The 18,290-nt window shown below is 42.4% G+C and overlaps 1 protein-coding gene across 3 annotated transcripts in view; it reads right to left on the bottom strand.

Annotated features, from left to right (window-relative positions):
* Nucleotides 1-18,074, bottom strand: part of TMEM65 (transmembrane protein 65) — a 34,505-nt gene extending 16,431 nt beyond the window's left edge. Inside the window, exons 1-2 of one of the 3 annotated variants that reach the window (XM_074898464.1) lie at nt 17,531-18,074; nt 14,279-14,518 (exon numbers count right to left, since the gene is read on the bottom strand). In XM_074898464.1, coding sequence (XP_074754565.1) covers nt 14,279-14,518; nt 17,531-17,873 — 583 coding nt within the window. In that variant the 5' untranslated portion in view covers nt 17,874-18,074. Of the gene's footprint in view, nt 1-9,970; nt 10,052-14,278; nt 14,519-17,530 lie in introns of all 3 variants that reach the window. The other 2 variants (XM_074898465.1, XM_074898466.1) reach the window with 2 other exon arrangements.
* Between the last annotated feature and the right edge of the window lie 216 nt (nt 18,075-18,290).

Genomic DNA, 18,290 nt, shown 5'->3' with positions numbered 1-18,290 from the left:
TTGTAGGCTCTGAAGGATAGTGTCTCATCTGGAAGTTAGGGAGGGTTTTGTCTCAAGTGCATCAAATGGTTTCCTCCAAAAAGCCTGTCCAGGTCATTTCAACAAATCATTCAGATACACACCATGGATGCAGCAAAGGCTTCACTTGCACAGAACAAGAAATCAAAGCAACTGATGCATCTATCAAAAAGAGGTACAAAATTCCAGATTGGAGCCTAGAAATGAGGTGTGTTATTGCTTTGTTCAGTCTCTAGAGGTGGATCCTTACGAGTAAATTCTGACTATGATGTATGAGTTCATTCATGGAATAAACTCATAAGGCACATCTCCATAGCCCTTTGTTTCTCCTCTGTTTTTCTTGATATTTGAACAAAACCTGCAAAAATCTCAGTACATATAGCAAAATACAAAGTTGAAACACCATATCCATTGATCTTAAGTTGGGTTCCCATAATATTTCAGATGAGGAAAAACAATCCATGAGTTGACAGCAAAGAAAAAATCTGCATCATTTGTTATAACTCACAAACGGTTTCCTGTTACTACAGCAATTAAGGCATGAAAGGATGCTGACTCGTGCAGTGCTAAATATAAACTTGGCCAATAGCCCGTTCAGTCACATGCACACGAGAAAGCTGAGTGAAGCATTAGTAAGAGATGAATAGACAGAGGATATGATAGGATAATTTCTTGACTACCCCTGAAAAGATAACTATGTCCAAACAAATATTCTGCATAAATACAAATAGGACAAAGATTATTTTTTTTTAATAGTCTGTAACACTGCAGAAAATTACACAGTGGCCATATTCCACTTCCCTCCCTGAAAAGCCTTGAAGTAGCAGAAGAGATTATCATCTTTATTTGAATCTGTTGTTTTATCTGCCTGACCAAGTGTTGAACAAGCTTTGCTGGAGTCCTGTTTGCTCTCTGGCATCAGTCAACCAATTCCCTTCAGAACAAAACCCAGGAGTGATTTCAGGCTTAGTACATTCCTGGGATCCCCTCTGAGCAGGTGGACAGCCTAGACATATGGGCCCCAGGACAAATCCAGGGCTAAGTGCCACATACAATGGATGCAGCCAGCCTGCTCCAAAGGAAAAAACCTCTGTGACTGGGAATACAACTACTCTGTACCACCTCATCTAGTGGTCAGTAGTTACTCCCTAGAACAGATGCATTTAGCAAAAGAAATGTACATCATTTCTCACCAGATGCAGGATAGTCTAGGTTTAAATATTGTAGAACTTAATTTCAGCTTTATCTGCAGTGCTTACTGAATGCTCATCATCAAATATTGTGAGTATACAATACACTTATTCTACTATCCCTTCTAAAAATGTGATACACCATTCATATTGTTTTAAAGATGCTTAGCAAGACAGAGACCTAAGGTGAAAACCATGACCAGAAACCTAGGGAGAGCATAAAATGCAAACAGGTATCCAGAGACTCAAATCACTGTCTTCATCACCAAGAGGATTTTTTTCCCTGATCTAATCCAATTCTATCAGTGCCTTATAAACTTAAAGGTCAACCTTTCATTTCCACTCAAGCAGGTTTTCACCAAAATAGGATTTACAGTCATTTGCTTAACAAGGTCTCAAATCAAAGCTGAAAAACATTAAAAATAAGATGCTTGACTCAAGATTCAAGGGGGTTAATCTGCTAAAATGATGACAATGCAGAAAGGACTTCCAGTTTGTAATAGAGATGTAATCATAGAAATACAGAGTTCGAGCCGTCTCCTTAAGAGAGAAATGGAAAACATTAAAAAAAAACAGCTGAAGTGTTTGTATAGCAATGCTATAGTAACACTGATACGAGACTGAACAGGAACAGTAATGTGGTATTCTGCTCTGTGCATTCTGGAAGTGAATGGTTATGTATTATTTAACAGAAAAAAATAAAAACTAAGAAGGTACTTGTGTGCTGTCAAGAAATAAACTGGCTGTAGCAATTCCCTGACTAGAGTGAGCCATCCAGAGTCAAAATTCTCTGCCTCAAAACACCGAAGTAATACCCATCATCCCATCCCAAAAGGAGCTTGGGTCTTCTTTCCCTCCTCACTCTCTCCAATGAGTTCCTGAGAGCTGGAGGGGGGTCACCTCCCAATAGCACAGAAAACTTTCGTCTTCAGATTAATGAATCTTCCCCTGGGATTACTAAAGCCCTCTCCACTAGCTATGGAAAAAGACCAGATAAGTACTTCAGACTAGCATCAGAGTGGAATTAATCTCATCCAAACATCCTCATCTAACTGTTTCAGTAAAATGAGGTGTTGGCACTTCTCTGTCAGCACTGATATTGCTGGGGCCTCTCTGGTTTGAAGTATCTATCAATTATTTCACCAGTTTGCAGCTGAACAGAGCAGCGGCACAGCAACAGTGTTGACCTGGATACAAGTAAGACCGCAGTATCTATGCATTATCAGGGTGTGAGATGAGGTTTTTAGTTGTCCTCCGTAGCAGGTTCAACACGATAAGCAAAGCAATTCCGTGGGACACCACAAAAGATTTGTTAACAAGACTTATCAGAGCTCTGTGCACAGAGAGATCTGATCTAGTAGAGGGCTTTCATCACCTTTAAATAGAGCAGTGTTAGGCATCATTGACGACTACATACAAGTGCTCATGAAATAACCAGGGGGTTATATATATAATTATAATAGCCTTTATTTAATGATGTTCCCCCCCAGGAACATTTTTCTTTTAAAAAAGAAATCTGAGAAGGTGGTGAGAGATGAGTTTGTTTATTCCCACTCCTCCTCTTCCTTATGTCCTTCCCCCACCTGCCCAAACCCACACTTGTTTCCCCAGGAAGAAGGCAGAGGGAGGTGGCAAGGTAATTTATGAAGAACAGGGAGCAGCGTTAGCTTTCGAGCCCAGGCACATGATCCTGTGCTCGCAGCCAGCAGCACATCCCCTTGGAGGACAAAGCTGACTGATGACAGCCTGTGCAGCACCCGGGGGAACCATGATGCTTCCTCCTCCGCTGCCCTAGCACAAAACTGAGTGTATTAATAACATGGGGGACTTAACACCTCATAGCAGCTGTGGACCAGGTCCACTCTACACTCACTGGCTTTTTTCAACACACTTGCTCTTTATACTGTCATTCCCAGGCACAGGATGCGAGATTTTACTTTTGCAGAACCCAAGGGTCTTGAAATGAGAAAAAGCAACTTGGCTAATATCAAGAAAGATGCTTACCGTAAGAGCAAACCCAAGGCCAGCAACACCAGTGCTTCCCACAGACCTGGTACCAGCAGCACCAGCACCTGTACTCAGTGGGACAGCAACAACCCTTCCAACAGCCAACACCACATGCAGGCAGTTACAGCAGTGCAATAACACCAGGAGGGCAACTGGCAAATTTGATGTTTGGTGGCATTCTTTTTTCTTCCTTTAAGAGAACTCTACTCTTTACAGAAAGCTGAAGACAAACTGCTATTAAATAATATACCACTAAGTACCAGCCTTTTCTTAAGCAGAAAGTTTCATTCCCTGCTTGAGGACAATCTTGGAAGCAAGTGCAGAAACAAGCTTCTTTGAAATAACTTTAAATGCATGTAAAGTTTACTGCTTTTCATCTGTCTCAGAATTAAGACAGCTAACCAGAATGAGAGATAAACTGAATTATGTTCAAACATTTTGTTACAGACTCACACGGGGAAATAAACAAAAGTATGAGGTCCCCTGAAGTCCTTAAGAAACTATTCATACCTGTCAGCAAAAGAAACACTGTAACAAACCCCTGACAATTTAAATTCCAGCCATCAATTACACTGGGATTATTTGTATCTCTATATAACACAGTAACAATGAAGCTGTTCTTAACTCTTAACCTGCCACAGCAGATACATCACTTCGGTACCTTTCTTCTTCCCTTCCCCAGGCAACTTAAAAAAGCCTCTGGCTGCATTGGTGAAACCAATCAAACTTCAACATGTGACACTCGGCACAGTCAAAGCCAAGCTGCAATGTCAGCTATCTGTGGCAAATGGCTGAAGGAATGAATGTTATATGATATAAAGTAAAAACAGATAAAATACACTTTACATGGAACTTGACCTCAAAATGTTTTCTTTTAGCTTTTATGTTGTAAGAATATGGAATATCTACTGGGTTGTCATGCAGCTGTATTATTTATTAATTTATTCTGAACGTGAATTTTAAATTCTACTAAAAAAATTGACTCTGTTCACGAAAATGATCTGGAATTACCAAGATTGTTAATTTTGTAAAGTCATATAAATAAGGAGAAGCAGAGGAAAACAAAAACTACTGTGCTCTACTCTTCTTATAAGTGAACAGTTCTAAGTTAACTTCTAACTTCTTCAACCAATTGCCTTTATTCTGCAAAACAAAAAAGTCTTCTCCCAGTCAGGGTTTCTGCAGCCTTTGGTAAGCACAAGCCCTCTCTCAGGAGGATTAATTACCTCAGTTGCACATGCATCTCTGCAGCTCCCAACTGCAGAGCTAATGCAAGCTTCAGCCCACGTCACACCACTGCATGTCACAGCTGTGCGCACACGCTCCTTCTAAAGCCACTTCGGGACCTCTGCTTTATGAAGTACTACACATCTGGTCTGTTTATTTAATCCCAATGTTGCTTAATCTTCCTGAGAAACTACCCAATGACAGTTAATGAAAAATGGGGTTCCACCACTTAGCAGCGTCTGTTTTTCAATTTTGCATGTTTTCTCTTTTACACTGCTACTTTTCACCTGTTTTGTCACAATTTCACTATGAGCACACAGCAAAGTCCGGTGTTAAAATTACACCCTCCACCTCCAGTTTTGCTAATCAGCTTAAGAATTAGTAAATTATGAACTCAAACCCACAGCTGAATCCAAGGTCTTCTGCACCCATAAGGCTGTTCTGGTTTTTTTACATGGGAGAAAATATGGAATCTAATCTATTTAAAGCTCTTCCCCTTGGCAGTGGAAAGCACGCTGTGGCACTAGTGTACTGCCTGGATCAATGACATATGTGTAATGCCAGTATTTACTGAAGACCTTAATGAAATCTGTGTTACTACAATTGTTTTCATACTGTGCGTTGGGGACTGATCTCAGTGTGCTTCCAGTGTCCTTCCCTCCCTCATTGTCACCAACTTCTCCAAAATCTGGACAATGTTTACACAGCCTATTCTCCAGCAGCAAGGAAGGCTGTATTCAGGCTGAGGATGCCTTTTGCAGTGCTGAAGCAAAGAGCTGTGTGATGCAGGAGGGCAGCATATTCCCACAAAGAATAATCCTAAATAGAGAGCCAGAAGAAGGGAGAACACTGCTCCCTACATAGTCATAAGATTAATTTTGAGGTAAAAAAATGCTACCAGATATAATTGCAAGTACTTGACAATACAAAAAAAAAGTAACCTGGGAGATCAAAATATTGCTCACTAGTGCAAGTCACTGTATGTGCTGTTAGTGACACAGTGGGATCCCAGAACAGACTCCTGCCTGAGGCACACAAATCTCATCGCACTTCCCATGAGAAAACAGGAAAGACAGAACCTTATGTCAAATACAAAACTGCACCCTGAAGTGATCTGCTGCTCCTGCAGCAAGGGGTGATTCGATACTTTTCTTCCCTTCCTAAATTCCCTCCTGATCATGTTTTTGGGACTCTTCCTTTATTCTAGCACTTGTGCTCAGCCAGGCCCAGAGAAGAACAGCAGTGCCGGCACGAAAAGCAGAAGTAGGATTTTTACACCCAGAGGTTTTTGGGCCAGGAAGAACAGGACACTCCCTTCACAACAGCACGGGTGAAGCCAACAGTGAATCCACGCCCATACAGACAAGTTGCATCTATTACACATCAGCCTGTCCACATCTCATCTGTGCATGCTCTTATACCACAGCAGGGAAGCCATTTAAATGTTTTTCCTCCACAGCTGAGAAAGAATAGTTAAAATGAGGTGAGTTTTTTTAGCCGAGGTTTTAACACAAGGTCAGACATAAGACACAGTAAAACTCAGCCATATTAGTGGCCAACTGTAAAAACTGAAATAAGCACGGAAACAAGGCTGATACAATAGGTTCCCAGCATCCAACCCAGAGAAGTAAACCAACAGTGAAATCAAATCCAAATCCTTTTTTTTTTTCCCCTTCTGATAAACCAGATGCAATAAATGAGTAAAAAAGTCACATATATTTCCCACCAGAACCAGTTATCTTTGACAGGCCATTTGTGCACCACAAAAGCACCTTTGTTATGTTCCTTCTGTTCAGGGAGAAGGACACAGACATAAAAAGTCTGTCTGACATTTTCAAGAGGAAAAAGGTCACCAGGCTGATTATTCGTAATAGGACTGCCACTTTTTCAGCTACCTATTTAGTTTGATTTATTTAATTTATTCCATGAAATAATATAAATAGGTAACAGGAAAACTTGGGGGGGGGAAGGAATTTCAAGCTGCTCTCCCATTTTCTCTATAGCAAAAATCTTTATTAGGCAAGATGGCACAGGATCCAGCTGGCAATTCTTACATCTCTGCATCTTGAACAAAACCGATAATTTTACATTTATAACACCCCATCTTTAGTTGTGCTTTGTAAAAATCAGCCTGTTGTCAGGACTTAATGAAGCAAAGAAACAGCTGGATTGAAAAGCTATTTGCAATCTGAAAATACAAACTGACGGTATTCAAAAGAGCAACTGGCTAAAGAAACTGGTGTTGTTCCATGCACATTTTTCTCCAGTCTTCCATGAAACCCAATAAAGCCAATAAAACATAATTCCTACCCATTCAGATTGCTATGAAAATGGAATAATATCCTAATGGGAGGCTGATGATTCACACTCAGTGTAAGATGAAGTGTGGCCAACAGGTTGAGGGAGGTGATTTTCCTCTATTCTCCTCTCATAAGAACCCACCTGCAGTGCTGTGTTCAGCACGGGGGCTCCCAACAGAAGAAGGATGTGGACCTGCCCAAGTGGATCCAGAGAAGGGCCCAGAAGATGACCAGGGGGCTGGAGCACCTCCCTTACGAGGACAGACAGAGTTGGGGGTGTTCAGCCTGGAGAAGAGGCTCCAGGGAGACCTTATAGCAGGCTTCCACCACTTAAAGGGGGCTACAGGAAAGCTGGGGAAGGACTCTTTATCAGGGAGTGTAGGGACAGGACAAAGGGTAATCATTTTAAACTGAAAGAGGGCAGGTTCTGATTAGAGAGAAGGAAGAAATTCTTTACTGTGAGGGTGGTGAGGCACTGGCACAGGTTGCCCAAAAGGATTGTGAATGCCCCCTCCCTGGAAAAGTTTAAGGCCAAGATGGACAGGGCTTTGAGCAATCTGGTCTAATGTAAAGTGTCCCTGCCCACAGAAGGGGGGTTGGAACTAAATGATCTTTAAGGTCCCTTCTAACGAAACCATTCTGTGATTCTATGAATTAAAGCAAACTGGCCAGCAGTAAGAGATGAATCACTGTCTAGAGTCAAAAGCTATCAAGAGAAAATAATTGAAAGCCATGAACAAAAAAAAGTTATTTTAACAGTACAGTAACCAGAAATTGATGAAGTCTAAAAGAAAAATGCAGCAGGTACCTGTTAGATGCATTTGGACCTGAAGGAATTACCTAAGCTTTGTGACAATACAACTTTAAATCCATCAACACACCCCAAAGCAGAGACCCCTGTCCATGGCATGGACAAGAATCACATACCATGTCATCTCCTAACCCCGCCTGAAGACTTCCAAGAAAGTTTTGAAAGAAGTGCTGGTGTTCAGCCAACAGGTCCCAGACTATCTCTGAGAAGTGAGCTTTGTGAACCAAAGCCTGGGCCACTGCTGAGACCCATGCCTCTGGCTCCTCTCAGTTCAAGTTGGCCTCACTGTAGAAATCTTTCTCTCTCCAACTTTTCAATTCTTTTTGAAATTAATAAGATTTTTCAAGGCTTCATCCTTGCCCCAGGTCACGGGGGAGCCTTTCACCAGGATCACTGCTAAAGAGTAAGGCAAGTTTTAATTCTGTAAATGCCTGTTCTCCTATTTGACATTCTAAAAGCTGTGAAGTAAATGTAGCAAGCATGTTGAAGAAAGGTTTTATCTCTGGGTACAGGCAGTAGGAGAAAATAAAACAAGACACCTGCTCCTTATGTCTGCTTTAAGGCAACAGGAGGGTTGATACAGAATATGTCCCATCTCTAAACACATAATATTGCAGTCTTAATTATGTTCCTATTTGTTCTTTTTATTATCTAGAGAGAAACTTGTAAGTTAAAAAAACAGCCTGCTAGAATTTGCCAAAAGCTAAGTCATCTCAGCTGATCATAATTAAATTTAAAAAACCTCAAAGAATATCCAAAATGCGATGAACATGAGCCCATCACATACAAATGGAAACTAGCAAATGATGCAGCAAAAAAGATATCACAAGTATCAGAATGTACAATGGCTGCTACAGTGGATACTTTATTAATAATTAACATTAAAATATCTAAGAATCCAAAGTAAATGAACACTGGAAAAAACAGCTATGTTTTTATATCCTGTAGTTTTGAATTAATTATGCACTCTGCTGGGTTAAATATGGTGTTTTGTGGGCTCTGCCTTAAAACACTCCCCATGTCCCTCTGTTTCAGAGGAAGCAAGGGTTTTGTTTCAGGCATGGGTTAGTCACATCCCCAAAATTCCAAGGGGCTTTTTCAGTGTAAAGAAAATTCTCACATGCAGCAACACAACAGAAACAAAAACATGTGCTTTCAGATTTTTGAAATAACACTGTGCTAATTTAAGGAGAAAGAAAGGAGGAGGGAGGACACAAGACAGCTCATACACTCAAGTCCAGCTTTCCCCAGATAAGTCACTTCTTGGAAAGAAAATAAAGAATACCAGAGAGATCCAAGACAGCTTCCTTAAGTACTCTGTATCTGCATGATACACTTATCTCATTTTTCCATTTTCTACATTCTTTTTAGGAAAGATTTTCTCCTGGAGACATCAACCACTCCATATTTGGATTGATTAAATAATAAGTAAGGCTGACTAAAGCTAAGAGTTTTCAGTTGTGTGAGTAAGCTTCAAATAATTTCTTTCTTAGAGAAACTGGTAGATTTCATTTTCTTTTCATTTCAATTACACAGTAAAACAGTATCTCTGGGTTCACAGAATAAACAAGACCCACTGCATGAATGTCTATTACAGGGAGATTTAAGTGTTTCAAATGTATCACTCAAAGGTTTAAGTTGCATTGTAAGTAAAAGTTGCATTTCAAGTGATCTTTCCTGAAAATACTTAAATCAGAAGCACCCCCTTGTACCAGCTAAAAGGAAAATCTGTCTCCCGATAACTATAAAATGTATTATTTTACATAAGACAGATACAGTTGAAGAACAATGGCTCAAGGTTTAGATTTTTTTTTTAATTTGTGATTTAAAAGGTGTTCATGCATTACAACCTTTTTGTACACATCACATGCTTAAACACATGCAAAAGATGGAAAACAAATTTTAATTAGAGCAATCTTCTATTTTACCTTTCTAAAACATTAATTGCGGGGAAGGGCAAAGGCACTAACTAAAGATTTTTTTTTTTTAATGGTAATATTTCTGCATTATGTTTTGACCATGTAATGTAATGTACAGCATTTTCCTATGAAAAGGCATAAGGTAGAAGACAACTTCAAGTAAGTGAAGTTGTTTCACAGTCTAAAATCTCTGGCCAAATATTATCTAGAAACTATGGTATAGCTCAGGAGTTTCCACAAGGCCTGGACTTGAAACACTTCTTCAGACACATTAAGTCCCTGAAGTACTATGGGAATCACTGAAATTCTTGAGACTGAGGGCTTTATATTAACATAAATAAACAAAAACTGTCTACATTTATTTCTTGTAGCAATACATGCCAACTGCATCAAAACAAGCAAGCAGAAAGTCTGTCAAACCAGCAGCCTGGTCTTATGTGATGCCACATCATAGCAAACACACTTTTTTGCTTGGGTTTGGGTGTTTTTTTACTGTACCAAAAGTACTGGTCGTCTCTGGTGATACTACCTCCTTCGCTGACTTCTCAAGTCGTACCAGTGGTTTGGGATATCTGGATGCTACGTGTTTTCAAAAGCAAGAGAGCAATAAGTCATTATTTAAAAATCTTCCAATTGATACAGGAGTATCCGCCAGCAAGGAAAGAGCCTTTATAAGTCCTAAGATGATTGGACTTCTCTAGCTCTTACATAGATTCTACCTGAATGTTTGCAGTCTCTCCTCTCCAAAAATATACAGCAAAGTTTCTGCTTTTAAGCAGAGAACTCAGATTAGAACCCTCTTTAAATTACCCAAACAAGTAAAAATTCAAAATATAGAAGAAAACCAAACCACAACAGCAAAACCAACATGAATTTCAGAAAACAACACCTTGCTGAATGTGGTTGAAAGGCAGACAGTTACGGTGACATTTGACATTTTCAGAGAACAGTTTCAGGATAGTTTTACCATGTGTGACCAAGCACTAATTTCTTGTTTACAACATTAAATCTCAGCCCCTTCTAATACTTAAGTAATATACACATAGCCCTGTCCCAAAGTACTATCTATATTAGCACGAACAGAATAAGCCTTACAAATGGAGTTTAAAGCAGAAAAAGAGAATTACCAAATCTATTCAAAGTTAAAACTTTATGAAAATTTTTCTATATAGTTAACATTTCCATAAAATACTATGTGTGTATTTAGATGACAACACAATGAAAAATTCAAATTCCCCAAGCTACATAAATTTGCAGTTTTATTGTTACTTAAAAAAGGAAGTCTGAATAAAACATATGAATCCAGTTGAAATAAAGCTTAAACATGAAGGAACACTGCAATAAAGACATGCAATGTCTGACTGACTAATGAAACACGGTAAGTGCTAGAATGAACAATGGAAATAGAGATTTTCTACTGCCCAAGAGCGTATTTTGGAGGTGAGGTTTTGTTCATTTTTTGCTTTGGAGTTTTGTACGTAACCACTGTGAGCAGAGTGAGAAACCAGCTTCCCCCAGCCAGGCTCCATCTCAGCTCCCTGAAGAGGGCAGAAGGCAGAGCCCTGCTCTTCAGCATCAAGGCCTGGGAAAGCCGCAGCAGGTTTATGCATCGAGTATTCCACATATAGAGAAGCACATGACAGCTAAAGGCTGAATACAGCTTATGATTTCTCCCTCTCTTCACTAAGGCTTAGAAAAATAGTGCCAGAGCAACTAGAAAAAGATTTAACTCACACGCCTCACTTCGCCCCTCTCCCCCCATGGCAGAAAGGCATCAATTTCAAATAAATGGCTAGGATTTAATATTAGCATTAACTGACATTTAGGGTGAGAAGTCTTTTATAAATTTTACTTTACCCTGTTTAATAAAATACTTTGCATTAAACAGATGACCACCATTTGAATATAGAACAGTTCTATCTGTAGCTGTTAAAAAAAAATCAATCAGTAGAGTCTGTGTAGCACTCCTCCTTCTGCACTCTTGCCTTCATGAGAGGACTCCACGATTCATGGAAGAGGGAGGGTTTTTAAAAGTTTCAGAAGCAAAAACAGAAGTAGCACAAAGAGAAGTAGCACATGTTTCCATCTGAAATACAATACTCCTTTCAGCACTGAGTATTTTTGACTCAGCAGTGACATTAGCAGTAGTCCTGGTGTACGCTGTGCTGTGATGGTTTAAGAACACAAAGGGACTGCATGCAGGCAGGCAAGAGTTTGCCATTTTACCAGCTGGACAGGACACTTCAAACTTCCAAATTAGATGCTTGCCAGCAGCCTGTCAGAAGACCTTTTCCTAGAATAGCAACCAAACATTGGAGTTAAAAAACAATTTCTTGACCTAGGTCACAGCAAGGGAGAGATAGATGATCTTTCTCCACACACAGCTCAGAGTTAACCTGCGTATGTTGGGCCTGTAGAGAGAGATAGAGCGCCCCCCCCCCCCCCCCCCGGCGCCATCATACCCGCCAAAGCACACCAGCAAGACCGTTCCCTCTTCTCCCAGCTCAGTGGGCTGGGCAGTCCTCCCAAGAAACCTCACACTTGCAGCGTGAAATCACTCTTCAAACAAGACAAGTGCTTCCAGAAGGATCAAATTATGCTTTGTTGTGTTAACACAGATTAAGTTCTAACAAAAAAAGGTACTAAAATCTGAGCGGTTCTAAACCACCAAGGCAGATGAACCGGTTTGTTCATATTAGCAAGAAGTGTCTGACTCATGCAGCAAAGGGAATCTTTTTCATAGATTACATTTGGAGTGTCTAAAAACCTCAGTAAAAGCCATTTGGTTTTGATAACATTTGGAATCTTCTGAATTAAATTTTCTTTTTAAAGCTGTGGAAGTAGAGGCACCTAGGCTCCCTAAGCTACTCCAGTAAACAGGATTGCTCATAAATTTAACACCAGATCATAAACCAGAGATGTTTCTTCTGACACCAAAGTAAGACTTCACCCAACAATGGCTAAAAGCTTGCCCCAGCTGTCAGCCCTACTGAACACATACAAGCAAGTGCCCTTTACCTGCACTTTTTTTTTTTTTTTTTTAAACAAAGATGCAGTAACTTGAAATTATAAACATTTTTCTATCAGAATGCACCAGTTTGGTCAGATTATTTATTAAACTATGTATGGTATGACATACCAGTGCTTTCAAACAGAGTCTAGCTAGAGACTGCATTCTCCAAGACCTACAAATTAAGCCAACAAAACTAGCTGTCAAAACTGCATTGCTACTGGATTTCTGAATGTTTTCCAGTTAATACACAACCTCAACAGGCAGAGAAACAAGCAATTACACTCCAGAAGGCCTTTTATTTAGTGATCACACCACAAAAGCCTTCCATTTAAAATATAAAATGCAAGTTAGTGCTTCCAAGGAATTGTGTTCAGTGTACATACATCATATTTTAAATATATATATTATATACAAAGATATATATTGTACATATATTTTATATATATGTACACAAAGATGGGAAAACAGTGGATTCTGTCACTATCAAGACCTGAGATTTCTTAAGAGACCCTAGATAGCCATCATGTTAGTACTATTAATGGAAAACTGTTACATCTGGGCTCAAGAGTATTTTAACCCAGCACAGATAAGAACAATAGCACCCTTAGAAGAAATAAAGATTGAGCAGACATGCTAAGTTTATTATTTCTTATCTAAGCAAGTAAAGCCCTTGAGTATTTTTCCACCTTGTTACCATTCTTGCCACACTGCTCTGAAGCACTTTCATGAATCATTTCTTATCATACGTTAGAAAGTAAAGGTAGAAAACCTGAATATTAGTCCCTTAAAGAAGTTACATCTCTTTTCTAATACCGCTCTTCTGTAATGGAAAATTGCTATAGAAGATCAGAGGCATGAAATCATTCTCCATGTTGCCAGTAAGATTTTTACACTTTCATCTCCCCCATGCAAGAAAGGAGCAACAGGAAGAAGGATTTGACTGCCTGTGGCCAACAAAACTAAGCCTTGATTATGGGGCACCATTTCCACAAACAGGAAAGCAGAACTACTACATTTAAAATGCATTCGCCTACTTGCTACTTCAGTGGTGCTGTAACTATGAGAAAGAAAAATACTAAATATTTGCATTCAAGTCCACATGCATCATCTGCATCTGGTGTGGCTGACATGCTTACAAGAAACACAAGTGGAAACTTAAAAACCTTGTTTCAGGCCTCTTACTGGGAAAATGTGAGACCTTATTCATGTTTCCAAGATTGGAAAGGAGAGGAAAAAAAATACTTTAATGAAGAAGTACAACTAAATCCAGGTGAGAAGGTCTTGCAGCTGTCTTTAAAAAGAGCAATTTAGTGATGTTTTGACTAAATTTTAAGATAATAATATACAGATCATAGTCTAAATCAGGACAGTTCTCAAAATATCTTCAAGAACAATCCATCAAGATCCAGTTTCATAGACTTCCCCCCAGCTTCTCCTATGCAAAACCCATCTATTACTTTCAACTCAGGGTCCCAGCTACACAGCCATCCTTTATCATAAACTCACAGATAAAGCTGTCTTCTGACTGATGCACTAAAAGAAACAGAAGAATCTCTGAGTTTATTAATAAGCTCAACTGTTTAAACCAACTGCCAGCACTCAGCATCTGGAAGCTCTAAGAGTCCAGACATAAATATCCAGGTAAGACAGGTGACAAAATGATGGCAGGAACACATTCGCAAACCTCTCCCCACCTACAGCTTTTGTGACTACAGCGCAAACAGAGGTATTAAGTTTCAAAAACGCTTCAGAGACTCACCTAACTTACAGGTCAACAGCTACGACTCACCTACCTGAGGACCGTCCTTCAGCGTAGCAGCCGCAGCAAAGGATGGGTTTCCCTGTAGCCTCTGCCATTAGCGGAGGCCACAGATAGTGTGTCCTGTCATATTTCGCGCTAGGGCAATTAGTTGATGGAACTGCATCCTTCTGGTGGTAGGCCTGGGAATGGGCTGAGGAACAGGCCCCATTTGGTTCTTGATGTGCCCAGGTCTCCCCATATTGCTGACAGCTTCCCCTAGCTGATATGGGGTCTGTTAGGGCACAGAAGAGGTAGTGAAGGAAGAAGGTCAAAACTTAACCCAATAAGGACTGTGTTAAGAAGGGTATGGACTAAGACCTCCCTTTCCATATAGAAGTATGAAAAGATCACAGGCACAAAACAAGCTTAAGCACAGTGGCAAAACTGCATAGGCATTTCATGATTGAAGAGAGACTTGATTTTCCAGACTCAAACAGGACACAGAATTTACTCAGGAGGTAGACAAGCGAATCTGATAGCTGCATTTGGATCACTTTCACTGGAATCAGAATTAGTGACCTCATCTAAAGAATCAGCTACTGGGAGCTATAGCATGCTGCCACCAAATGAGGAGATTGAGAAGAAACCCAACATCTCCAAAACAACTTCGATTGAGATCATCAGTTGTAAAAATCAAAAGTGAAACTAGTAGATTGGAAAAAATACTTGGAAAGCAGGTCACAAACACCTCTCACCCCTCATCTGCTACTCACAATCACAACCCGTGTACCTAGTTAGATCACTCCTACACAGTCACCACTTCAACAGCAGGAAAGAGCAAACATACAAAATATTACCTAACTACAATAAAGCATGTGAAGTACAGAATATCGACATCTAGCCTAGAAATCATATCATTTTCTTTCCAATGCAGTCGTTCTGTTCACTTTGTCTTCTGGCACTCCTGGGTGTTGAGAGTGATGATACATATCCAACACTCAAGTGCCTGGCTCTACATTCACTGCCTTTCTTCATGTAAAGTCTGAATTCTGTCGCTATTAACACCCTACAGAAAATAGCTATGGGCAATCCATCCCACCCAGGAACTTCTGGCATTACCGTTGCCTTCCTCAGCCCTGAGCAGCTGGTGCACACACACCCCAGAGAGGATCCAGTGCTATGGTAGGGGCACCTAACAGAAGCAGAGCACCTATTTTATCAGTGTTGAATGACTTCTGTGACACATTTCCGCTCTTGTCCACACGATTTTAGTTCTCTAGAATATAAGGGAATGTACTCAAGGTACATACTGCAGTTTTACTTTTTTTCCCCCTAATTCTTATTCAACAGACTTATTAGAAGCCCTCTTGATTATGATTTTTCTTTCTCCACAACACATGTAGAAATATAATTTCTTAGAGTTGAGCTTAGAGCTGACAGCCGTTATGCTGCAGTAAAAAAAAAATAAAATGAAAGGAGCTGGCTAAAGGAAAAGGTGGTTATTTTAAAAAAAGTCTTATCAAGCTACTAGATGGACAGATGAAGAATCCGACCCCAAGGACTGAGGTCTGAGGGCATTACAACACTTTGTGGAGCCCTCACCTGCAAGGCTACGAAGCCCACAGCTGCGGTTTTGTTGAAATGATCTCTCCAGTGAGATTAATGCTCAGAGTTTCAGGCACATGTGAGTTGCAATTTCCACTAGTGGAATAAATTTGCAGCTTGCTAATAAGATCCCATGCAGTAAAGTCTCTAAACTCAAACTAATGCTTTTGTTACTCTGTCTTCTAAATCCTGAATCATCAGAAAGTCACAGTATTTTATAGCTATAATATCAAAGTCTATTTCTAACAGAAACTGAGCAGCAAGACATTAAATAGGGCCATCTGTTGAATTATCTCCGTATAAACCTTGAGCCATTATACTGAAATGCATTTTAAAGTCTCATTTTGATATCCAGCACATGATCCTCCTCCAAGTACTCAGAAGCACTGTGAGCAGCCCAGTTTCACCTGAACAGTAACTGCCAAGATCAAAACTCACACAAAAACCTCATGGCAAGAATCCTTCAGAAGGTTGGAAGGATTTATTTAGGAAAAGTATTAGTTGTTAGTATTCAAAAGTTAGTGTCAACTTACAGCTGAAAGCACACTTCCCACTATGTTGGGAAACAAACACAACCGATTCACGCTCTGCAAAACAGCAGTGCTGCTTCTAAAATGAACCATTTGACTTACCTACTCTTGCTCTGAGTAGAAACACTAGTGCAAGTGTGCTATAAACAAAACGGAAGAGGTACCTGAAAAGGTCCGGTCTCTTCCTGAACACAGCACTCTCATAGCTGACCCCTGGACCTGTTCTCTGCCCACCATAAGATTTCTTACAGACACACAGAGGAGCCACAAGGCACAGAAATGTCCTTTCCAAGGGCACGTTACTATCAAAGTCACAAAGAGGCCTAGATCAAATGCACGCTGATCTCTTAAGTACCTGCTATCATCTTCATTGCTACAGGGGCTGTAAATTACAGCAAGCATCAGAACCAGAAGTATCGAGATTGAATTAAGATTTGTTTTTGTCAGGCTTTGATTTAAGGAAAAGTGTCGAGCTGGCAAGAACAGCTGGATCACACACACAAAAAAAAAATCACCGTGAACTATTTTAGCTGGCATTGCATAGCGCTATGTTCAAAGCTACATCTATAAGCCTCCCCAGCACACACACACACACCTTCCCGCATAAGAACCAACAGTTCCAAGAAGCAATGCCAGCAAGCAGGCAGGTCTCTGTGCGGGGAAGTGTAATTCATGAATGAGCTCCCAGAGTAACAGCAGCCCGGCGTCTCTTAAGAGATCTGAAATCAATTTACTGCTGCACGAGTGTCAAGAGGGTTTTATGAGAGAGACACATTCCGAAAAATGGCTCCCGCGCCTCCCCAAAACTCCTCGTAAGATGACAAACACACCGAGGATTTGGCAAGCGGGTCGTTTTAAGTTTGGAAGGTGCTGCAGACGCTTCTAGAAACTAAATTTCAGGTCGTGTGTCTCATTTATACCCGACTACGCTGAAACGCGCTGGCGCACGCCTCTGGATGCCTCGTCCTGCTGGAGTTTCCTACTCGCTCGGCCGCCCGAAGGAGTCGCTTGGGCGAGGGCGGGAGGACCCGCCGCAGCCCAACGCCAAACTTCGGGGGCTCAGTCCCCGCACCGGCCCGGCCCTCCCCGCCGTCGGCGCGGGAGGGAGGGAGGCGGCGGGCGCCGGCCCTGGGGCCGCCGGGCCGGGGTCTGAGGGAGCCGCCGCTCACCTTGGGCGATGGCGATGGACTCGAAGCGGTGCAGCTCCCGCAGCAGGCAGCTCCGCTCGGTGGAGTGCAGGCTGTAGATGAAGTCGCGGGCCCCTTGCGCCGTGTTCAACGCCTCCATCGGCTCCTTCTTGGGGTGGGTGCCCAGCGCCCGCCCGGGCGGCGGCGACGACCCCCGCGGGAGGAGCAGCCCCTCGGCGCCGCCTCGCAGGCTGCCCAGGCGGCGGCGGCAGCAGCAGCGCGGCGGGCCACGGAGCGAGCCCAGGCAGGAGGAGGGGGCGGCGGCGGCGGGACCCCCCGGCCGCCCCAGCAGCAGCAGCGCCGCCCGGCCGAGCCACGCCGACATGGGGCAGGGGAAGGGCGCGGCGCTGGGGCCGCCAGAAACGCCCGCCGCGGAGCCCCCGGGCCGCGCCGCACGCGGCTGCTTCCCGGGCCGGGGAACCCGCACCCAGTCACGGCGCCGCGCCCCGCTCCGTGCCCCCCGGCTCCGCGCCGCTCGGCTCCGCGCCGCTCGGGCCGCCTCAGCCGCTGGCGCCCATGGCCCCGCGCCGGCGGCAGGGCAGGGCGGGGCGGGGCGCGGGGCGGCTCCGCGCAGGCGCGGGGCGGCGGCGGGCGGCCGCGCGGCCTCCGGCGCCCCCCAGGGCGCCCCCGCGGGACGCGCGGCCTCGGGCGGCTCAGGGGGTGCGGGGGGTCGGCACCCCGCTCCTGCGGGCGCTGCATCATCGCCTCACGAAGGTACCTGCAGGACCCCGGACCGCTCAGT

Source organism: Athene noctua, chromosome 2, assembly GCF_965140245.1.
Source record: "Athene noctua chromosome 2, bAthNoc1.hap1.1, whole genome shotgun sequence".
NCBI lineage: Eukaryota > Metazoa > Chordata > Aves > Strigiformes > Strigidae > Athene > Athene noctua.
This window is presented reverse-complemented; position numbering and strand designations above follow the sequence as displayed.